The sequence below is a fragment of the Anopheles ziemanni genome, chromosome 3 (genome assembly GCF_943734765.1).
Source record: "Anopheles ziemanni chromosome 3, idAnoZiCoDA_A2_x.2, whole genome shotgun sequence".
In the NCBI taxonomy this organism is placed as follows: Eukaryota; Metazoa; Arthropoda; class Insecta; order Diptera; family Culicidae; genus Anopheles; species Anopheles ziemanni.
In genome coordinates, this window is record NC_080706.1 from 28,177,737 (window position 1) to 28,201,638 (window position 23,902).

General features: G+C 46.0%; 1 protein-coding gene across 1 annotated transcript in view; it reads left to right on the forward strand.

Annotated features, from left to right (window-relative positions):
• LOC131284469 (amyloid-beta-like protein) overlaps window positions 1–18,266 on the forward strand; it is a 68,951-nt gene extending 50,685 nt beyond the window's left edge. The window contains exons 6-12 of the mRNA XM_058313329.1: window positions 12,000–12,511; window positions 12,557–12,730; window positions 14,555–14,704; window positions 15,756–16,507; window positions 16,584–16,728; window positions 17,907–18,083; window positions 18,165–18,266. Of these exons, the coding sequence (XP_058169312.1) occupies window positions 12,000–12,511; window positions 12,557–12,730; window positions 14,555–14,704; window positions 15,756–16,507; window positions 16,584–16,728; window positions 17,907–18,083; window positions 18,165–18,266 (2,012 nt within the window). The remainder of the gene's footprint in view (window positions 1–11,999; window positions 12,512–12,556; window positions 12,731–14,554; window positions 14,705–15,755; window positions 16,508–16,583; window positions 16,729–17,906; window positions 18,084–18,164) is intronic.
• Window positions 18,267–23,902: the final 5,636 nt, after the last annotated feature.

Consider the following 23,902-nt stretch of genomic DNA (forward strand, 5'->3'; position numbering starts at 1 on the left):
TGATATAAATTATGTCCTCCCTCGCGTTGGTTGCGACCGTTCGCAATACGTCACTCAAACGCACGCGGCTTCCATCGGTGTCACAAACCGAAAACCCCACGAAGAGCCCCCATCTTTCAAACACACACTAAACCCGTACCCATCCCTTTCGCCGGATGTCATCGGCTGGCCGTCAGCAGTGGCCGGCACCGGCATAAAACGAACGCCGGCAGTACCCGTTGGGGGCACAACGAAGGACACTCGCTCAGCATTCGGCTTAAAACATTGTCCTATCGTGCGTTCCGGTTCGAAGAGCCGGCAGATGCAGTTGAAGGCGCATAAATAGCATCAATCACTCCGGCCGGCCGGTCGGAAGGGGGTGTGGAGGGATGATGCTGCGGGACGCTTTTGCGATGCGCTTTCATCACTTCTGCAACACAAACTCATAACGAACGGACGCGAGGACGGACGAGCGCACAAAAGAGCCGAGCATCGGCGTCGAGCGGACCGGGTCTAACCGAACCGGAATGAGGTCAGCTCAGCGAGCCCCTGGCCGGAACAATGGCCACACGACATACGCCACTCATACCGGTTCGGTTATCCTTCGGGGTCGAAGCGGCTCTTTTGTCCTTGCTGGTGATGGTCTGCGACACTTCGTTGCACATCGTCCCCGGTGCACCCATCCCGTTGTCAGGCTGGACGCTCTTTTCGCAACACCATACACTCGTGTGCAACATTTCCACCTTTTGCTGAATTAACCCGTGAAGGAACAATGTTGCTTCGAAAGAAGTCTTTGACGTTTGTTATTCTTGAATTAAGCTATATTTATTGAAATGGTCCAGCATAAAGGTTTAATAGCCTGTGATTTAAAAATTTTCCAACCTTTTCATGTATCAAAACAATTTTGGATAGGATCAAAACGATTTTGAACATAATCAAACTGACAGAAAAACTTACCTCCTTCAGAAACCAAGCTAGAGACAACTTGGAAATCGAACCACTTATTGCTTGAATTTCTATCGCACAAAATCTTCATAATTTCGTCGAAAATCAAACTAACCTATTTTATGGAGCATTAAAAATTAGGAACTTTAGAGTAAATGATGCCAATTTATCAATATGCATTTATCACAGGGGTTGGCAAAGTCCGGCCAGCCAAATGATTTTATCCGGCCCGTAATAAAATTTTAATATTTTATACAAAAAATCCAACCCAATTTTTATAAGATCTGTCCACGATGTCAGGTTTGTTTTCTTACCAAAAATTAAGATTAATATTGTTCAACGAGGCGTTCCTGTTATGCGTTGAAAAAATTATCAAACGAAAAATTTGAAATTATCAAACGAAAAAAATGGTTTAAAAAAGTTTAATGATAAAATTTCAAATATTTTATCTTACCACTTTTTATGTAGCTTTACTATTTAGAATGATCATATCCCTTTAAAAAGGGTACTATTTTGAAAACATTAAGTCATTGCTTAAGGTATCCGGCCCGTGTTTTCGGTTTTCGATTAATCATCTGGCCCTTTTTAAGAAATGTATGCCGATCGCTGATTTATCAACATATAACATTTTGTACATTATGTACTCTGTGGGACTTTCATTTAACACTTTTTTGGAGGATTAGCATGTTTTAGACAAGTTCAAGCGTTGAATACACTAAAACTTATTGCATACTTTTTCTACAAATGCTGCATGCCCATCAAAGGGTTAAGCTAGTGAGGCCGTGTTCATTTTAAAACCATGCCCTCGACGGGTAACCTTCGGTGCAGGTACCGGGACCACTACAGTGGCCACTTTCCGCTACCCCTACCCCGCCAAAGCCGACCGGACCGTCCCGGCAAACTGTCGCCATCAGTTGACGTGGAATGATTAATTCGAATGCAAAATGGAACATAATTGCACGTTGAATGTGTCATCAGCAAACATTGGGCTTCCCGGCATTTGCTTTCCTATCTTGTCCGTGTGTGTTTGTTTGTATGTGTGAACGTTTGAATGTGATGGTGACCCCAACTCCCGGGGTAGACAATGTGCGGAGAACAACCATCTGGCTACCACCATGAGGAGGCGATGGAACCGATTAGCCCGCCAGCACAAACTGTCCGCCCGTCCAACCGCCACGTTTTGCTGCGTCTTCCCGTAGCTTTAAAGGCTCTAAGCCTCGTGCGGGCGCTTTAAAACGGTGCGCATTATTTGCTCCACGTCCGACTGCTAAGCTGCTGACAGAAAAAAAAGCATTCACACACCCAACCCAACGCCGCTCCTCCGTTTGCTGGTTAGTTTTAGTTCGTTTCCATATTACAATCGGACGGGTATGAATGTTTTTAGCTTCTTCGATGCTTTTTCTTTCCACCCCGGGGCTCTACATTTTATTCTCCCCACCCTAGTCCTCCCCCCTCCCTCCACTTGCCTGCGGAGAAAACAAGCTTGCCCGGGGGGCTTTGTCTGCGGACGAACGAGCGGAAACAGAAACGACCACATTGCCCAACGAACCATTCGGAACATTGTTCGGTTCACATCTGTTATCCTTTGCCGGGCACTTTTGCTGCCGGCAGGCGAATTGCCACGCTTCTCTCCCCGGGGACACATTATTCGTCCGGACTGGCACCTGCAGCCAGCAAGGGAGGGCCACGGTTTGAAAATGAGAATAAAACTTAGAAAAGAAAAGTCCCTTAGAAAGTGGGGGAAAAAAATAATGGAACGCACAGTTTTAGCCGCTTGGGTTGCGGAATTGTTTTCCAGTTTCGTCGTTTGGCTTTTCCCCAGGCCCAGAGGATGCGTTGAGATGGTCAGTAAGCATGACGGAGAAGCGCTTCCATCGTGGACAGCCATTTTGTTGCGCCTCGAAAGAACCTCCCTCTCTCTCTTTTAGAACTGATACTAGTCCAAGGTTCGTTTCGGATTGGTTTTTCGGAGAAGCGAACGTTCTGTCCGTCCCCATTAGACCCTTCGAACGTTGGCATCTGAAAGGGTCCTGGGATGGATCTTGAACAATGCAATATAAACCCAAAAAAAACTCCATGGGTCTGTATCCCCTTCCGGGGTATCTACAACACGGTATCCGTTTGCAGGGTCTACGCCAAAAGCGATCTGTAAATGTTTCTATTTATGTTAAATCACCCTCGACAGCTTGTCGCTTCGTTCGAGTGTTATTCTATTTGCAAAGAAAAAAAAATAATAGAGGAAACCCCGGGCTGACAGTTTCCCTTCATTTGTTTTCCGTTAATTGTTTTCCATTTCCTTTGGCTGGCCGAGCAAAAGGGATGATTTATTTCCACCCCTCTGGGTCCGGAATGGTCGTTGTGGTTGTTGTTGTTGTTGTTGCATGGTGACAAAATGTAAAATGGACACCACCACCGAAGCCTTAAACGGTGCTCAGGTTCCGTCGCAAGGACAATTAAAAACGACATTAAACAAAGGGTTCACACGATGGGAGCGAACGCCATCGGTTGGTGGAATTGGCGCAGCATTTATTTTATTTCACTTTGAGCTGTTATTTTTATACTTTCCACACTCCCGGTGCTGGTGCAAATGTGCATTCAAACAACAAGTCATTTCCCGTTCCGCGGAGGGATTAAATATAAAACACTCGGTGAAAGTCATCGCGCGAGGAAATAATTTCGGTCGGCGAAAAAAAAATGATACACCATTATAAAACGTAGCACTAAACGAAAGCAGACAACAAATGTCCCCCCGGTCTCCGCTCGTGAAGCCACCCGCGCTGGACGAAATTAACATTTTACGCGACTGTTGTGCGAAACTTTCGATACACTTCTCTTCGTAATGGAAACAATAGCACTATTGTCGCTCTTCGAACGATATATTGCTTTCGCTTAAATCGGTTTTAATTACCACTCTTTTGCATGTTGATCTTCCGTGGCCCGTTCGCGGGGAACCGGCGTACCGAACGCCATGTTGTCGAGTTGATCGTGTGCTGGTGTGCATTAACACACACACACACACACACTCGCACGTTAGGCCGGCCACCGGTCGGAATGTCAACCGGGCGCGGAGAATGGGCACCGGTTGGTTTTAACGGGAAATCAATTGCTATCGTTTCATTGTTAATGCATCCGGTCATCGGACCGGTCGGAATGTGGGTCATAGGGTTGTATTTTTCGGAGCAGAAATTAATGCACCAATAATGTGTATCGTCTGCCGGCGGCTCACGATCTAATGAATGATGGATGATGCCGGTCATAAAAATACATTCAATTCCATTCCGCTTTCGTTGTACATCGCACACGTCGATTAGCGTTCTCGGGAAGCGTATGGCTTACGAGGCACCAGGCGCCTCCATTTGTGGGCGGAAAATCGGATTATAAGATTCCGTTCGCATCTTAAGCATGCAGGAGTTTTGTACGATGGACTAAATTATTCGTGCTTTATGACTAGTCGTTTAACTGGAATTAAGTAAGCAAAAGGAATATTAATGTACAACCAACTTTGATGTTTGGGACATTCGTTTCTGATTTTTATGCGAATTTATGAAATATCGTGCAGAAGTAGAATCTATTACATATTTTAGCTTTTTTTATGTATGGAGTTTGTACCCTAAAAACTCGACCAAGACTGAACTGTCGCTTCTGGAACTTTCCACACATTAAGTTTCGGCACTGCAGATGTTGTTGAAGGTTTGTTTGATCACTTTTTCATGTTCATGTTTCATCACATGAAATAATCTAAATTTTACAATTTAAGCTCAGTTTTACTAACACAAACAAAACAAGCATGTAAACAAACGTCATGGTGTATCTACCATAGCTACAACAAGGTTTATACATCACGGCGAAATCGATGAAATTTCGTACATTTTAAATATGCCGTTATTGTAACTAATAAATTAAATCGATCTTTCAAGTAAAGTGTAAAACCATAACTCTTTTCTCAACTTTTTCTTCAGCGAGCAACACCGGGGCGTCAAGCTAGTGTTACTAATAAGACAGAGACACATCTCAAATATTATCTTGATTTCGTTGAATTTCTATAATATATCAGAAGTTAAATCTATGTTTTGTAAATTTGTAAAATTTCTGTAACTTTTAATAAGTTTTCTATGGTACAGTAAACCAAAACACGAGCAAAACCACCCCCCAGCGGTCCAACGGAACATGAAAACATACTTTTTAACACAGCCCCCCGCGCAAAGTATCCTTTTTTACGATACCGAGAAGCGAGGCTGAGAGCAAACAAACAAAAAAGGGCCTCCCTCTTCCAAAAGAACTCACGAATCGATTCCCATCCCGCTACCAGAATCCTTCGACCATGTCAGCGGCGGCAACATTTTAGCCACTGCAGTACGGTCGATTCGAGTGTTCGAGAAGTTTCATGGGTACGCCATGAATTATGGATGGATCGCATCACCGCGACGTCGAGCGAACGCGGAGTGGTAGGAACAAAACAAAAAAAAAATCGATCCCATCGGTTCTCCGTTCACTTCTGGTATTAGCCAATAGCACCCCAACAGGCTCCCCTTCATGCGCTCCACTTCCTCCACAGTGTGCTCGGCTTCAAACAATCGTTTGAAGATCACCGACACAATTTCCTGTCGAACGCCCACGTGTAGACGAAACATCCTTCGTCGTTCTTGCGTGTATGTGTGTGTGGCGGTAAAAGGATCGATCTCTGTGTGGCCCCTCGGGTGGTCAATATAGGCCATTCCCAGCGACCTCCAACATCCGCAACGCTTTGGGGGCAGCAGCAAACATGGGGAAAAGCATGCGGTCGAAGTGGGAACGAAAAAAAAACGAAGCCCGAGAGTCCAAGTCATAAAGGACCCGATGAATAGAGGCTCTTTCAATAACTGGCCCTGATGGTACTGACATTGATGACACTGGGCGTCGGGTGGGACCGGTGGATGCGGGGTTGGCTAGTTATTCAGTTGGTGAGTGAATCACGGTTGGGAGGGTTTTTTTCTTCTTGGTTTTGAGTTCATCCTTGCCGTTCGCTTGTATGGGACGCCATTTTAGGTCAGCACACGAGCCATCCGGTTTTCGTCGACCCCCTCGAATACCGCCCTCCGAGCTCCAATGGTGGTGGAGAATGCGCTGGTGCAGGCACCGGGTGACATTCTCCTATAGTTACCCTCTGCTTTTCAGTGCAGTGCAGGAAAGTTATTTATTGAATTCTTGGGCCCACTTTATCATTTATTGAGCCGCTTTTATGTGGCGAGAGCCTTTCATCGGAGCGTAAAGAGCTTTAATGTTGAAATTTACCATGCCATAAAACATTGCCTTACATAAGAGCACTTTACAAACCTAGACGACCCGACGAATTCAATTGTAACTCTTTTAAAAGCCTCGAGGAGTTTCTGTTCTACCGAAGATAAAACTCCCACAAAGCAGCGAATCGATATCACACGAACCGACAACCTTTGCTGCCATCAATTCACCTTTCCGTTTCTCGTTCAACGCCTCAGAAAGGACTTGCGAGCAACTGCAACGGTAGAGTATGCTGAAAGCACCGAACTGTGTGTGCGTGTGTGTGTGTGTGTGTGAGTTCAAACTGACCTACCACGTGGGAGCGCGGCGTGGGAAAGTTGAGGCGAAAGAAAAGCGTTCACCCATCCCCCGCAGCAACGATGGCAGACAGTTAAAACGTTTTAGGGGGTGTGGGAGAAAAAGAACTTGGAAAACCAGGTGAACAACCGAAATCCATTCTACTTCGACGAAACAGTTGCCCGCAACACACACGCGCGCGCGCGCGCGCCAGGGCTCGACCGGGTTTCGGTGAGACGATCGACTTTGTAGTCTTCATTTAGTTTTCCGATGCAAAAAAAACCGAACCAGCTGCTAGCGGAGGCCCTTTTGTTTTCCACCTCCGATGGAATCGATCCCGGCGGTTTTCGCCTGTATCTCGGGGGGGAGTTACCTTTTAGCCGCAGTTGATGAAACGACCACACTAGAGAGTAGAGTTCTGGGAGGTTGAAAATCGCCCCGTCGATGGATATTGATCCGTTCGTCTTGGTTGAGTCCTTGGTAAGCCCGCGCGGCTTGAAGAAGAAGGGCTGGCTACCGCAATTCCCGGGGATGGAAACATTTTCGAGCACCGATTAGGTTGTAGTTGTGATTTTACGGTTAAATGGTCTCGTTGCGGGTTTTCCGGGGGCTGGTAGGAATGTTCACGGCTCGTGCTGAACGTAGCGAGATATTCCGACGATGATGCGATACCTAACTACCGAGGATATTGATTACAATTTTCAAGGATGTTCGAATGATGATGGAGCGGAATCGATCGCGCTTCCCAAGAACATGCTGGCAACAAGAGTTGCGGCTTGTGTAGGATGTAAAAGTTTTCCTCCGATACCTTCAACGATGCAAAGCGGAACTTGTTTTCTTGGGAAGAAAAATACTTACGATTCGAAAATCAATCAAACGCGAACCGAGAGGAAACGCATTGTCAAGTACCACCATTGACGGTCGAACCCCCGGCCGGAATATTCCAAGAACTTGGGCCTGCCAAGTAGCTGGCTTCCTGGTTGATTTGTTTGCGCAGTGGAAAACTCCTCCGTTGACGGTCGGAGTCCGCCAAGCAACGGCCTTCGCTGGGATCTGCTTTGCTTTGGCGGCAGAATTTCCCGCTACCAGCGCCAAACCCGGGCGGAGATTGTTTGAAACTTGAAGCGGAAAATATGGGCTGCAAATAAGGAGCGGAGGAAAAGTTAAAAATGGGAAAAAGTTGCAGTAAAATTGCGAACTTATGTTCCAGTAACTATCATCGTCCCCCTCCCCGTTGCGCGGAAACGGGATTGTGTGGAAAGCTGTTTTTTTAAAGTTTCTGCCATAAATCACCTACCGAACGGAACGGAATGGAACGCGGCCAGGCGTGCAGGTGAACCGAAAAATGCTGCGTTATTTTTAGTTTTCCTTTTTTCCGCTGTTCACGAAATGCGAAAGGTAGCAGTTGTCGAGAGCTAATCTCCTGTACGCAAACGGGGGCAGAAGGATGCTTCTGCAGAGCTTTTGGGGACCGGTCGTATTCGGAACTTTGGTGCTTCCATCCAACGGGGTGTGTGTGTTTTTCTCCCCCACCCGTGCACCTTTCGAAAGGGTCTCAGAACCGGCGGAACGTTCGGTGCGATGAATCAACCAAACCCCCGGCAGCAAAGGGGGGATTACTTCAAACCTTTGGTGTACGCTTTCCTCGGCCCTTCGGTGACCCGCATTTTCCCGGGGTAAATCGCTTAAATTTGAGAATTCATAACGCATCACGCACCCCCACGGTGTCCTTCCGAGTTCCCCGGTGCTGGGAGACTTATCTTAATGACAAGTGATTCCGAGGACCTTCACCTACAATCCGTCCGTCGCCGATGGGGATACATTTTATTTCCAAACCCTTCGGTAATGGTGCGGCTCGCTCGGGTAGCCATTCTCATGCGGCCAACTCCTGGCCATGGGCACCGACCGGGAAACCCGGGAACGTCGGACATAAAATGATGATTGTGTAGATACCATCGGCACACGAGACGAACCGATCGGAAGCTGTTCGTGGGACGCGAACATTTCCTATATCTAGCATCGTCCATTATGGCCTTGGGTGAATTTGTGCTACCTGCTCGCTATTCCCCGGTGGGACGGGCCAGGAAACGGATCCGAAACGTTAAGATGCATGAAGACGATAGAAGACGAGACGGCCACACGTTGGGGCCGAGCGCTTGAGGTGGATGAAAAATGGCAGCGAAAGATATAGGGCGGTTGAGCAATTTAATCCTATATATTTTATCATGACTTCCCGGGAACGATGCGCTGCTGCTACTTGAGCGTGTCGGGAAAAGAGAACGGAAAAGCAGAAAGCATCCCACTCGAGGCGCCCTCTCTCGGGTTGTGTGTATTTCGTTTACTTAGCAGATTTTTATCCCAGGTAATTTTATGTCCATCCCTACCATGGGCCACCAATACTCATGTTGGACGATGATGGGTTCTTTGTGCACAGCGTACACTCTTTCCTTTGTGCTCTGGACAAGTACTGATCCATACCAATCGGTCACCGTATTTTCCATAGTGTTAGTGGAATATTTTTCCTTTACAATAAAGTTTTCGAACATGATATTTCTATTCAAGTGTTCGCTTTACTTTCTCTTTAAAGGGAAAGGAAAAATCGTTTTCAATTACCCGAACTGTAATCCTTGGATTACCGTTTGCTTGATGCTTTTCCAAACCTCGCCCAACCCTCTGAAATTCATTTCCAAACGATCGCTAAAACAACGCTGAATGATTTGTTCAATTTCACGCGCGGACATTTTCCATCCGCCGCACACATCAATCATGCTGTCAACGAATCAATTTCTGGCTGTCGAATCGTGTCGTGACATCCCATCGCCATCCAGCACACGTTTTCCATCACCAATAAGCTGGTCTTTGCAGAAGGAAAACCACCCACCACTTCTCTCTCTCTCTCTCGGGCCTGCGGTGATATTTCGTTTCCAATCCGCACCAAACCCACCTTTTGGCTTAAGTTAAAAAACTAGATCATGGTGGAATGTGCAGCAAAACAGAACCAATTGGTAATGGAAGGTTTGCGGAAAGTTTGTGACCGATGACACGTGCTTTGGTGTTGTACGAAAAAGGTCACATGACGAGCGTTTGAAAGCATCCATTGCAGGGCAACGTGCATAGAAATTCCGTTCCATTGGTTCGGGGCGGCAACAGTCCGACCGGTTGGCATGCACTTACAGGGCAAAGTTGAACACACAGTTTGGGAAAGTTTTCCAACGAACCACCCGTGCGGTAACGGCAAAGCCTCGAGCGGCGAACCGATGATTGCAATTTTCGCTTAAAAGCATGTCCGTGCCGATGTCTTGGAATGGCCTTTGATAACAATACCACAAGAGGGGGTGAGGAGTTTTCGATCACGCTCGAGAACTGTAACGCTTCTAACCCGATGCAAATCGGAGTCTAATGCAACCATTTTGGTTTTCCAAAAGTTTGTCAAAGGCGGACGAAAGTTTGAGACGTGGATCGTGAATTTCGGTTTAGATTTGTTCTATTAATTTTCGAATTCGAATCGAACCCCCTGTATGTCCTATTCGATCGTCTTACATGGTTGAAGCAATAACAGTAACCCTGGAGTAGATTTTCAAACAAAAAGTGTCCATAAATTCCTTATCAACCACATTCGCATTAAAACTGTCCTGTCCATTGAAAAGTATAAAAGCTTCATTTGGCTGTCAGAACCGAACGTCGGCGAACAAACCGGGACGGGAGGGACCGACGTCGACGAAGTAATGATAATAAAACCGATACCCACACTAATGACGACCCGCAGCATCGATACCGTTTTGGTAATAAAACTTTGACACTCGCCGTTGCGGTCGTTTCGACTGACGGAAATGACACGACCAGCAGCTGCTGGTCCCCGGAATCGCCCGAACTTCCGGCCCGTGGGCATCGTTAGTACCGCCCGCGAATGAGTTTTCCTCTATGTGTGTGTGTTTCGTTTTTTTTTCCTTTCCTTCGTTAAAACTTACCCAGCGCCAACCGTTAGGACGGTGGGTTAGGTCATTATCATTTCATCGGGGGGTTTTTTCCCCATCCACACATACAACCCCGTTTCTCGTGTTCTTTTTTTGATGCTTTCCTTCGGTCGTAAATGTGCATTCGGATGCCAGGGAAGCCATAATAAAACGGATGCGTTCGCTTTGGCCACCAACCAACAGGGTGGCGGAAAAAACAACATTCAAACACTGACAAAGCACACCCCGAAGGGATGTGATCGTGGTGTTGGTTAAGGGTTTGCCATAAAAATACGCGACCAGTGCACAAACACCAAAACGAAGGGAAAAAAACCTCGGAAAAGTCCGCTCAACTACTAAAAAATAAGTTGAGAACTGAGAGTTGGCAGGAAAATCTGGCGGAAAAAATGGTTGTGTCGTAAGCCGCGAACGAAAGAGCGTTGTTGTCGGTGAGCAAAAAAATCATGTTTGGTTCCGACCCGCTCACAAACACATCGTTGACGATCCTTTACGATCGGTTGCCTGTCCGGAAAATTGCAGTTTCCGGCAAATAAAAGGTGATAATAATAAATGTTCGGTGGCTACCTGACACCCTGACCCGACTCCGACGGTTCCCGTTCCGGGGGCTCCGAGGAGGGCTCGGAAAAATGGCCCAAAATCCTGCCGACACCGATTGCCAGCTGCGTACTCGATAGCTTGTGACACTCTTGTCGGATCAGCCCCCGGAAAAGCCGTGCAAGTAACGGTTGGCCAAAGATTCGCGCGTTATGTGGGGCCGTTGTTTGCCTTTGCCGTTGATTTGTGGATCACAACATTGCCCTATCCGGGATAAGGCTGATGAATCGATTCGATCATTGAACCGTGCGCTTTTTGTAGGCCCAAAAAAAACGGCCGATATTCGTTCAAACTTCCGGCTTCTCAACCCGGAAAAAGTGTCTTCTTCCCGTCTGGTTTTTTTTATTTCTTCCGGGGATGAGAACGATTAATGGGCTTGGCAGTTTTTCTTTCCCCCGGACGCCAGGCGCAGAGAACCCTACGCTGGTGTCCTTTTCTGTTGGGAGGGAAAAGGTCATTATGGCGCATGGTGGGTTATGAAGACATTCTTCTCGTTTTTTTTTCTTTTTTGCCCACTTTCCCATTTCCGGAATTCGACGAACAGCAAACCCCACCGATGCTCCATATCGCTGGGCCGCTTCGTGGCGGGCGGAAGGCGATAGAAAAATTGTCACCGAGTTTCCGAAACCCGCCTTCTAAATTGGCTTCCGATGGTCCGTGGAAGGATTCGATTTATGGTCGTGTGTTCTTCGGCTTCGGGGGGATGGAGGCAGAAAACGACACTTCCGACGCGAATCTGTCGGCCGCGCTATTAATGGTCACGGCGCGCTGATTAATGGGAGCCCACTTTACCGCTTAATCGAATCGCATCATCATTATCATTTTTTAACCGGAATGTTTTCGACTTCGACTGCTGCTCGTGTTTTGTGCTTATTTATAGTTAACCGAAAGTTCTCGTTCGGAAAAGGTTGCTTAAAGGTATTTTGTTTTCTTTTCTTGCTTGCTTCTTGACAGTCCCGATGAAGGTAAAGAAGACGGACCTGCCGGTGCTGCCACAGGATACGGATATGCTGCCCGCGCTGGACGACGGAGCGGACGGTGTGTCGGAGAACAACAACTCGGAGGACGACGAGGAGGACGACGACATCGACGACGAGGAGGACGAAGAGATGCTCGGCGACGAACCGATCAGCGACGGCGACGACGACGAGTACGACTCGGACGAGGACTTTGACAGTGCGGGCAGCGATAAACCGTCCGGTGCCGATGCCGACACCGGTTCGGCCGCATGGGACAGCTTCACGACACCGCCACCCCCCAAGGACGCTCCCGGCAGGAAGCAGTCTTCGGATGGTCCGGCCGGCGGAAGTGACGCGATCGGGGGCATGCTGTACGGTGGTGCCGTACCGAGCACGACGGAGAAGGCGGGCGCCGGGGAGCTGGCGAGCACGCCGATCACCGCCATCCCGACGCCGGACCCCTACTTCACGCACTTCGATCCGCGCAACGAGCACCAGAGCTTCAAGGTACGTACGAGCCGCGAAAGTGATGTTTGTATATGCTGTTCGTAGAATTTGCACGCCGAATTTCAGGAAGCCCAGCAGCGGCTCGAGGAGAGCCACCGGGAGAAGGTGACGCGCGTCATGAAGGACTGGTCCGACCTGGAGGAGAAGTACCAGGACATGCGGCTCGCCGATCCGAAGTCCGCCCAGACGTTCAAGCAGCGCATGACGGCCCGATTCCAGGTGATCCATCCACCACTAGAACACTTACTTTTCTGTAGCGTTTCTTGATGCCTTGCGTTTTCCTGCTGCTTGGCCCCAACAAACTCCAACCGGGCATGGCATGGCTCCACCCAAGTGCTTCTTGCTTGCTACACAAACTTTACACACCGTATTTTACGGATTATAGTGCTAGTGTATCCCCAAACATTTGACACACACAGGAAGCGTAACGATGTTTTGCAGTAAATTTCATAAAATTATTTCTCATGTTTGCGCGAAGGAGTTTATTTAGCCGGTGAAAGTTTCGTAAAAATCGGCTCGGAGAGTATTTAAATGTATAAAGCCAACTTAAAATGTTGAGTATCCTTTCAACACGTTTGACTACCACGTCACCTGAAAGAGGGTGACAGCAGCAATCAACATCAGCCCTTCACACTAATATAGTAGTGCACTCATATCGATGGCTAGGCTAAAGCAACTACAAAAATGTATCTTCTCGGAAGTCTAGTCATTTTGCTTGGTTTACAAAAATAATTGGTTAGATGAATTTGGTAACCAAATTTTATCGAAAATGATTTTACTAAATATCTGTACTAAAACAGCGAGGTAGTCAACGTGTTAAACTTCAGAAAAGAATCGGAAAAATCTAACTAGGGCACTGATTAACCCATCAACTTCGATAGAATATTTTGGAACTTTATCAACAAATTATCAGATTGAAGATCGGTTTGTTTTTCCTTTTTTACTGCACCTAAAATGTATAACAAACCAAAACAAACCGGTCTTCAGTCTGGCTAGATGCGTTTTGACCTTTCCTTTTCATATATAAAACGTGAAAACTGTTCATTCCTACACATTTATCGATCGAACAATATTTTGTATGTGTAAATATCCGGGACAAGACAAAATAACGGTGGCTGACGTATTACTCTCTTAGTTTGAAATTGTTACGTTAACTAATCGCTGGTTAATTTTTGTGATATCCAACACAAGAATCTTTCCAATACTGTCTGATTAACCTTAATATTGTTACGCAAACATGAGATGTGATTTTCTTAAGTTTTTCACAAATACTTGCCATTTCATTATTTTTAACTTTACTTTTTTGAGTATAAAACTTTTCAATTGGAAACATCCTGTATCGCAAAATTCCCTAAGTCGCTATAATCCGTGAAATACGCTTCACAACACCTCGCTGACAATCGTGCGCTGACAGTAAAATCATGTCATGATTTTTATTCGAATCCATCTGTGATTCGGTCCGGGCTTCCCCTCTAACCGGGGCTACCCGGCCTCGAATCCAGGTGGACTTTTACGCGAGGACAGAGAAAAACCGCACCATTCGCGTTGCAGCGATGTTCACCCTCCACAGGCACACAGTAGCATAGATGCGCCCGTGTTTCGGCCCGATTAAACGGCAAACGATTGCAGTTTGGTAGATGTGAGTTTTAGTGAACATAGAAATGACTCACGAAACATCTGAACCCTTTTAATGCGAGGATGTAAATCGCTAAACGACTTCCATAAGCCACTAGCCAGCCAGGACGAACGTTGCAGCACTAATCGCTGCTTTTAACCCGGAAAAGCACCGATTATTGCCGGCAACATACGTCCGGGGTTTTGCGCCACTCTCGTTTGCCGTTGACGTTTGGTCGTCGGGCGTGTGTCTCGTAGCGATCGTAGGTGTGTGTTTGTTTGCGCGCGTGATGATTAGTTTGGTTGCGTAGCTCGTTCCGGTTTTCTGTAGCGTGGAAAAAATGGTGACATGAGTTTAACGGTCCCGTTACGTTACTAAAACCCGGCCATCCCCGTCTGGCCACCCCGTTCGTTCGTGTAATATTTTAGACTTCTGTGCAGGCACTGGAAGAGGAAGGCAACTCCGAGAAGCACCAGCTGGCGGCGATGCACCAGCAGCGCGTCCTGGCCCACATCAACCAGCGCAAGCGGGAGGCGATGACCTGCTACACCCAGGCCCTCACGGAGCAACCGCCGAGCGTAAGTGAAACGGCAGGCCATTGCTGGCAGGCAACGGGATTTCGGTTCTGCCGGATGTGCAAAGTTTATCCGTGGAAGGTTCCAACCCGTTCCGATTACATAAAGGGTTTTAATATCCGCAACGGAAAATGCATTGGAATGTCTGGTTCTGGTTGAATTTACGTTGGAATGGGTATTTTAGTTTTACCACAAGTAAATCACAATTTTTGAAATTATTTTCCAAATCCTTCTTTATTTCCCACACTTTAAGCTCTAGTACGTAGTTCTTTTTTCACAACACAAAAAATAGGAATTTTCAATTCAGTGCGCTCGCTTCTTTACGCTGTATGTTCGTGACACAACAAAGTACCGATTTTTGCCCTCCCCTTTCCCCCTTTGACCTCTTTTTCCACCAGCGTGGGTTTCAATCCCCGGTTTTTGTTTCCGGAAGCAAAACAAAAACCCAGTGCGTGTTTCGGAACCACACACACATGCTGCCGAATGTGGGCGATGGATTTATTGAAGAAATTTTAATGAACTTTCGCGGCGAACAATTCCCCGTTTCCGTTGATGTTGGTTGGTGGGTAGGGTGGGGGTGGGGGATGGTGGTTTAAATTATGATTTTGCCCAAAATATGAGCAACATGGGATGGAAAGAAGGCAGCCCAGCACGTTTCGTTCGGTTTCGGTCGAAAACGTGCTGGGAAATATGCCTCTCGAATTGGGCATATGAACACGTTTAATTGCGTTTGGTTGTGGCGTTGGTTTCTGGCCTCCTCCCGCGATATTTGTGGGCCCGAACATACATTATTTATTTGCAACGTGAGCTGCACGATTGATACTATTTTGAGTTTAAAACCGTTGGTGAACTTGCTGCTGTACGGCAAACATAAAACCATCTTGTAATAAATAAAAACAGCTCCGTACGTACGGTTCCTTTGTGTGTTGAAAACACACGGTTCCAAAACCAAATTGGGCCACAATGTGCCAGGGTTGAAAAGAAAATGTTAATACCCACCCACCCCCGGACACGCTATTAATTGATTTTTCCTTTCGCCACCTTTTGCCACCAGTCCCACCGGGTGGAAAAGTGTTTGCAGAAGCTGCTACGTGCCCTGCACAAGGACCGCGCCCATGCCCTATCGCACTATCGCCATCTGCTGGGCTCGGGCGGCACCGGTGGGCTGGAGGCGGCCGCCTCCGAGCGTCCCCGCACCCTCGAGCGGCTGGTTGACATTGACCGTGCCGTCAACCAGTCGATGGCCATGCTGAAGCGCTACCCGGAGCTGTCGGTGAAGCTGTCGCAGCTGATGGACGATTACATTCAGGCGCTCCGCTCGAAGGACGAAACGCCCGGCTCGATGCTGGCGATGACCGAGGAGGCGGAGGCCACCATCCTCGACAAGTACCGCATGGAGATCGAGCGCAAGGTCAGCGAGAAGGAGCGCCAGCGGTTGGCCGAGAAGCAGCGCAAGGAGCAGCGGGCCCAGGAGCGGGAGAAGATACGCGAGGAGAAGCTGCGCCTGGAGGCGAAGAAAATGGAAGCTGCCTACAAGCAGCAGCAGCAGCAACAGCAGCAACAGCAGCAGCAGGTCCAACACGAACAACAGGCCCAGCAGCAACAGCAGGCACAGCAGCAACAGCAGACTCAGCAGCAGGCAACCCAGCAGCAGCAACAGCAGCAAACTCAACAGCAGCAACAGTCGATGCAGACGCAGCAACCCTCGTTGTCGGAGCAACCGCAAACCCAGAAGCAGCTAGCGGACCAGGATGTGCCGAAGGAAACCGATACCACCAAGGACTACAGTGAGGAGGTTGTCGTAACGTAAGTATTCTCCCATGCAATACCATCTGTCTTCTCTGTAATAACGTGTGTTTTTTTTTTCGCTACGACGACACAGAAGCCCACAACCGACCGCCCTTCCGACCGTGGACGATGAAGCGGTTCAGCGAGCCGTGGAAGAGGTGGCGGCCGCCGTTGCCCATCAGGAAGCCGAGCCAAAGATGCAGCACGTTCTGGCCCACGACATTGGCCACGGTGAACCGGTACGTAGAGTTTTTCGAGTAGAGAATATAAGCTATCGCAGGAAGAAATGTTTTTAAAGACCTTAAACACCTTGATGATGTATAATTTCAAGCGAGTTTAGGCAAACTTTTTAGACCGTTTCTTTAAAAGCGCTGACATATTTTTTAATGGTCAATAGTTTTAATTTACCCGATGCGGGATGATTTTTTTAAGTACTTTTCAACAGAATATTTCGCATGATTGAGCACCAATATTCAGATAAAATAGACAGCACTCGAAAAGATTAGTGAGAAGATTAGTTAGAAAATCGGCCCATGAGCGCCGGGGCTCACCACCTCGACGGCGTGGGTTCGAATCCCAACCGAGCCAGGACCCGCCCCTGTACGAGAGGACTGACTATCCACGCACAACAGGGAAACAAGTCTCCTAAGCCCTTAACGGGCAGGCATGACCAACAAGGTCGTTACGCCAAGAAGAAGAAGAAAGCAACATTATTTTGTTTTGCACCGTGCATCTGCATCTACAAAAATCAAAACAACGCTTTTCCAATTTTATAATTTGTTAATGCAGGCACCGAAGTATAAGGATGCTCTGATGGGTTTAACGGTGTCCTCATCAAGTTTAAAAAAACAATTTTTTGTTCAAGGGTACTCTCAACTTGTTTAAGCTTGTTAACCTATTTTTCTGACACACTTGCCGACTAAATAAAATCCTTTACACTTTCCCCGATGTGACATAAAATTACGGTTGACGACCGAAGGCTTGTTTAGTTCGATATCGTTGTGTTTAGTAATTCCTGGGTAATGTTTATATTGATACCAAACAGAATAGCCTTTCCTGTTAAATGTATCTGAATATTGTGACGCAAGGATGAAAAACAATTGGTTCAAAATTACTGTACTGTTTCATGTTCAATACCTTGTCTTTAATATTTGATAAAATCGAAGACATCATTTTTCCTCAAACCTTCAAAACAATTTACTATTATTACTTTTCTACCAAAAGTATTTTAAAAGTCAATCAAATTTTTACGTGAACACAAACGTACAATATAAGCTTCGTGTTGATGGTTCAAGCATGAATTGAAATAGTATCGAATAAACTCGTCGACATTGTCGGTAGAACAATATTTAAATCGATGGATAATATAATTGATAATCATACTAACGATCTGTTTTTCCCTCATTGGTCTACCCAGAGCTACTCGGTTCGGCGCGAAGTCTACAGCTCAAGTGGCCGCGACAGCAAGAACGTCTACTTTACGGTAGGATTCGCCGGCGTGGCGCTGATGGCGGCCGTGTTCGTCGGGGTGGCCGTCGCCAAGTGGAAAGCTTCCCGATCACCACATGCTCAAGGGTTCGTCGAGGTTGACCAGGTGAGTTTCGCGTTCGGCGTTCGCGCTTTGGGAGGAAATTCACCTAACCTAACCGTACCGTACCCGTCTCCCACGTTTCAGGCCGTCGGTGCCCCGATTACCCCGGAGGAGCGACACGTGGCCAACATGCAGATCAACGGGTACGAGAATCCAACCTACAAGTACTTCGAAATTAAGGAATAATTTCCCCACGGAGCACACAAACGCGCCGTCCCTGGCGCGGTGTAGGAAAAGCCGCTCGAAGGAGAGAAAACAAGCAGGAGGGCGGGCTAGGGAAGAGTGTGCAGAAAAGAACTAGAAAGCGTGTCCCCCTCCTCCTCCTCCTCCTCCCCCCAAAAGTGAGGAGATACCGGAGAGAACGATTTCATAACGTCACCAGCGCGCGGGTGGCGCGAGGATACCAAAGGATGTAGCATTAGTTTTGCGTTTGGTTTTGCGGAACCCAACGAGGATAGCCAGTGACAAACAATAACTGATAACAGATGCACACATACATACACACACACACACAACACACACACAAACAACACAGAACCAGCTAAAACAAAGGAAGGAGGGAATCTCGCGTCGTTCAAATTCGTTCCCATGTGTGCGTGTGCTTATTTTGGGGGGAAAAAACAGGAACATAATTGTTGGTAGAATCCTAATATCGATCGGAAGGCGTGGAGCGGAAGCGGACACTGTTGTTTGAGTTTTAAACACTGAACCGAGGGGTTCATTTCGGATAGGCGTGTGAGCCCCCCCCCCCCCCCCCCCCCCCACCCACTACCGGAGGGACGCAGGAGTAAGCATTAAGATTTTGACAAGCTTAGTACGTTGCGTTAAGTAAGATGGCCCTCACAACGTGGGGGAGGAAAAAAAACACTCGCCGTAAGTCATTTAACCAACCGAAGTTCGACGACAGTGAGCGGCAAATATCCTTTCCACTGAGTTTCCACTGACAGAAAGTAAGCTCCACGAAGATTTATTATTTCTGTGTGATGGTTGTTGATGAGATTGTGTGTATGTAAAACACATTTCCGGCGGGGTGGGAAAGGCGTAGGAAAAACACAACCCAAGGGAAAAAAATCGCAAAGAGTGCGACAATACGCAGCGCAGTAGATGCGCTGCTTGCTGATTCAGGACGATGTCCGCGTTGTCGTTGGTGGTAGGCCGGCCCCCGCAGAGTGGGGGGTGGGCGCATCTTTTTGCCATTTGTTTTAACCTTACACGTATCTAAGAAACCTATACGCCTCTTTCTCACACGTGACTGTACGAGACCAGACGTAGGGCACGATGCTACCAAAGAATAGAAAAAATGAATAATCAGTCACTACTTATAGTTGAAGCTCTTGCTCGCCTAGACTTGATAGCGTTACAAGCCACAACAGGTCACCATCGTATGCATTACACACAGCCACACACAAACACAAGTACTCACACACAAAACATACACTCAAGGAACAATAGCAAAAGGTAGTGGTACCTTTTTTTTCCGCGAGGGAAACCGACGAGACAAATACGGCCCGAATTGCGTGTGGTTGCAGCACTAGGCTAGGGATGGCACAGCAGGATAGTTAGATAGCTAAGTAGCCAATTAGTTATTAATCTTATGTTTATTTCTACAGTTCGGTCGGGCCCACCCGGTCAACCACAAACACTCAGACACACACCGAACCACTAGCTACCCCTCCCTACTCACTCGTGAAGCTGACAGGAGTAAGTAGGAAGTGCAGAGTGTGGGTCATGGATGGGTCAAGATCAGCAAGGGGGTGAAAGAAAAAAAAAACAGCGAGAACTTCTACTACTACTACTATTAAATACTACTACTAACTACTAACTAACTACAAAGCCAATGACAGCAACTCTCACAATACACACTTTTTCTTCATTTGATAACGCTTGTAAGAATATACATGCATGAATAAACGTATATATACAACAAACCACATGACATTAGAGCTCACTCTTTCGCTTCACGGTGCGGTCCGTAGTCCCGTTGGCGGTTCTATGCAGTCAAGGTATCCTTGGGCACGCTTTCAACACGTCCCAGGGGTCCCAGCTTCCGCGTGTCATACAGATAATTATGATCACCCCGCCAACGGGATCGTGCGACTTGCATGCTGATTAGAATGAAGAGAAAGAAACCAACACCGCCACCCACAGCTAGCCCAGCGTTGCATGCGAAAAGAAGAAGCGATTATAAGAAGAAAAATAAAACGAACAAACACATAAACACACACACACACACATACACACACGTAATGCAAGCAAGACGATGACTATGGAAATATATATACACGTATATATTTTTTGTAATACACACCTGCTATACGCTTTGAAATTTCATATTTATACTACCTTGAAAACAATAACAAGAAACAAAATGGGGGGCAAGAACAGTCGCAGCTGCTATATATATTTACAAATTAACAAGCAAAACAAAACGTGTAACAAATCAAGGATAGGAAAACTGAGAACAACAAACCAACCATAAGCCACAATAAGTAAAAGATAGCATGGGGTAGGCGGAAGGAAAATAGAGAGTGGATAACCGTTACCGCGCACATACACATTTCAAAACGGTCGTAGAGGTTAGGTGGATTAGGGAACTGGAACTTTATATACTTCCGTTATCCTTTCCACAGGTTAGAAAAACACTTCGTAACAGGTTTTTTTCATAACTCATAACCGAAAAGGTTTTCGTTATGACTTCATCGAAAAGTTAGCTGATGGCTTGGTCCATTTTTTTCCTTCATGTGTGTGTGTGTATGTGCTGGCGGCGGATATCCATTTCCGAACGAAGATCCTTGCAAACGCAAGCTATGGAATGCAATGTGTAACCGCAAACGTACGGCAAAAAACCCAAACGAGAGCTTCTTCCGATTTATAGCGTAAAACCAAATGTTACAATTATACAGGCACATACAGCAAAAACACAACTACACACATACGGAACATTCACATACATACACACACCCACACACAATTCGCCAGCGATCGCTCACCGCGCGGGAAAGGGGATTTCCTGAAACAGCCGGAAACGGGGTGATAGGTACACCGGAGGGCCAGCATTTGTGGCCATCGTGTAAAAGTGTCGTAAAATAGGCATCGGTCCGACCCGAAGGAAGCGCACGAAACGGAGGAAAGTTTCAGGAAAAACTAGTCAATGTTTTTGCTTTTTCAGGCCCTCCCCCCCCCCCGCCCAAAGCACATGCAGTCCTTCTAGTTCTAGGCCAGAACACAAAACCCAAAAGCAGCACAGAATAATGCGTAAGGCGGGAGAGGTTGAACCACATTGCAGTCGAGTCGAAAGGGAAAGATAACTGAATATCGTAAAGCAACACAATCCAATCACTCAGAAGCAGTCACAGTCGGAAAATTGCATCCTAGGCAAAGAAAATTCGTCCATTTTTGTAGGATTTTGCGACGCGCGTTGAAAACTAGGTGTTAGTGAAACAAGCAAACAAAAAAAAAAAGTATAATAAAGAAACAAATCTTATCGATAGTGTGTCATTAAGTCCCCCATTTCACCCCGCACGGTCCCCTTTAGTACGGAAGCGAATGAACTTGAAGGAACTCCATATAAGTGAAACAGAGTAAAGCAGTAAAATACTACATCAGCAAACAAATAGAAATAATAGTGTTGTCCGAAGCAGCTTGTTGAAAGTTAATTGAACAAAATGATGCATTTGTATTAGCGGGCGCCATGCGGCACGAGGAAAGTTAGGAATGACATACTGAAATGAGGCAAATAAAAATATGGGCAAGAAGCAAACGATTTGGGGGAATAAAGTGAATGAACTGATTGATTGGTTTTATCGAACCAAGATTCGCACGCACCGAACCCGTTTAGGGACGTTCGTCGGGTGAAAATGAAAGTAGGTTGAATCGAACAATCAGCATTCAACCAATTCTACTCCCCATTTCGCTGCTTCGACACGGAACAATCTATTCGAGGCTAGTGTTCATAAAGCAAAGGCTATATTTAGGCATGGATCGCTTTAAGCTATAGATAATGCTTAATTTTTTGTTCAACCAAGGCTTACAATGTTTTCTGTACATCTGTTGAACGCTTTTCTCCAGGAATGGTACAATGTCGCTTTTATACTGCGCATCACCTTCTTCTTCAGTTCGGCAGATTATTTGTTGAATGAGCTTTTTTGCCATGCACACGTCAGAACCAACACGGTACGGCACACTCTCCAGTACGGGCTGAGTGGCTTACCATCTGGTCAGATACACAGTAACAACTAAAACACTACCTATCAATACCTATCAATTCCTCCCTCTACTTTAACTAGTATAATTTGTTCTCCTGTGAACAATTTCACTCCACTGGTCTACTATTTCGGTGAGTCGACTCATTAATTGATTAAAATACAACCAAAATTGAGGGTAACCATATAAATGCTGCAAAATGCAAAATATTACCAACCAAAACAAACAGAAGAAAGAAAAACTACATGAAACTCGTATAATCTATGTATAAAGGACCGAAAGGTGGTTGTCATCAATTGACGGAAAACAGTAACGAACATCTATGAGCAACACTCTAGGCAGGCAAGCAAGTAAAGACAGGAAATAAAACACTCAACAATAAAAGGAGGACATAAATGCGAAAGTATTTAAGCAGAGACCGAGCAATGCTGAGCTGTTACTAATATGGGCAAAGAGTGACAGTGGAAGGAAAAGCGATTAAGAGAACCAGGAAACCAGAACAGAAAACATAGAATAGATTATATATCATGTATAAGTATGAATATATTTATATACAACACATATAAGTGTAAACGATGTAAACATTTACAGATTAGTTTTAATAGGTGATCATACACAAAAATGAAGCAAAAGAGAATGAAGATAAATTGTGCAACCGGTGTAAGTAAATTAAATAACAGAATAAAAAGAGAACAACACAACCAAATTATCGGGCAAAACACCGCGCCACATGATCACTGATAATAAAAAAAAAAAACAAAAGGCAAGCCACCAATTCCGCAGTTCTTTTCGTACTAGGCCAAGCTAAAGCCAAAGCGCTAACATTGGATAAATATGTAGTTGCACTTAATGGAAAAAAAACCGACATCAATGGAACATTGATGCGTTCTAGTTTGAAAAAGGGTTTTTTTCGTTTTCAACAAAGCGTGGTAGCTCGGTCCCGATTTTTACCCACAGCTGGCTCACTAAACATACACTCCAAACAAATAAAAACGATACCAATGGTTTAGTGAGCCGGCTGCACTAACAGCATTGTACGGCACATAACCATAAGCCTCTACTAGAAAACAAAACTTGTAAAGGAATGTTATGTAATACATCATCCAATTGAGGGAGCCTTCCACGATTCTAGCAAAAAAAAAAACAAAAAACAAACGTGAATGCCATTTTCGTTCCTTAAAACGATAGCATGATGGAAATGTTCCGGTTAGTAAAAGGAGATCAAATCATGCATATTTACGGAAGAGTATGGTGTGAAACTAAAAACTCCGTAATCCATACTCGTAGCAAAGAAGATGGAAGAAACATTACATGCGATAAAGAACGTGCGAAGAAAAATGCTTCATTTGTCCAACAATCAATAATAATCCAACAATCCAAAACAGTCTCAACCAGAAGTGAACAAAAAAAAAACTATACTCAAGCAAAATGTTTAAAGCGAATTACGTACACATGCTAAATCAAAAAATATTCCGCTTGGTTTTTGTGTATGGGTTAACTAATAACTTTTTCCCCCCCAAGTTTTTTGATGCTATACTGTTGTTACAAATGCTGCTGACCGGGTCATGCGTAACGCATGAAGTGATGCTGCTGAGAGGAAGAAGAAGGAAGCTCTAAAA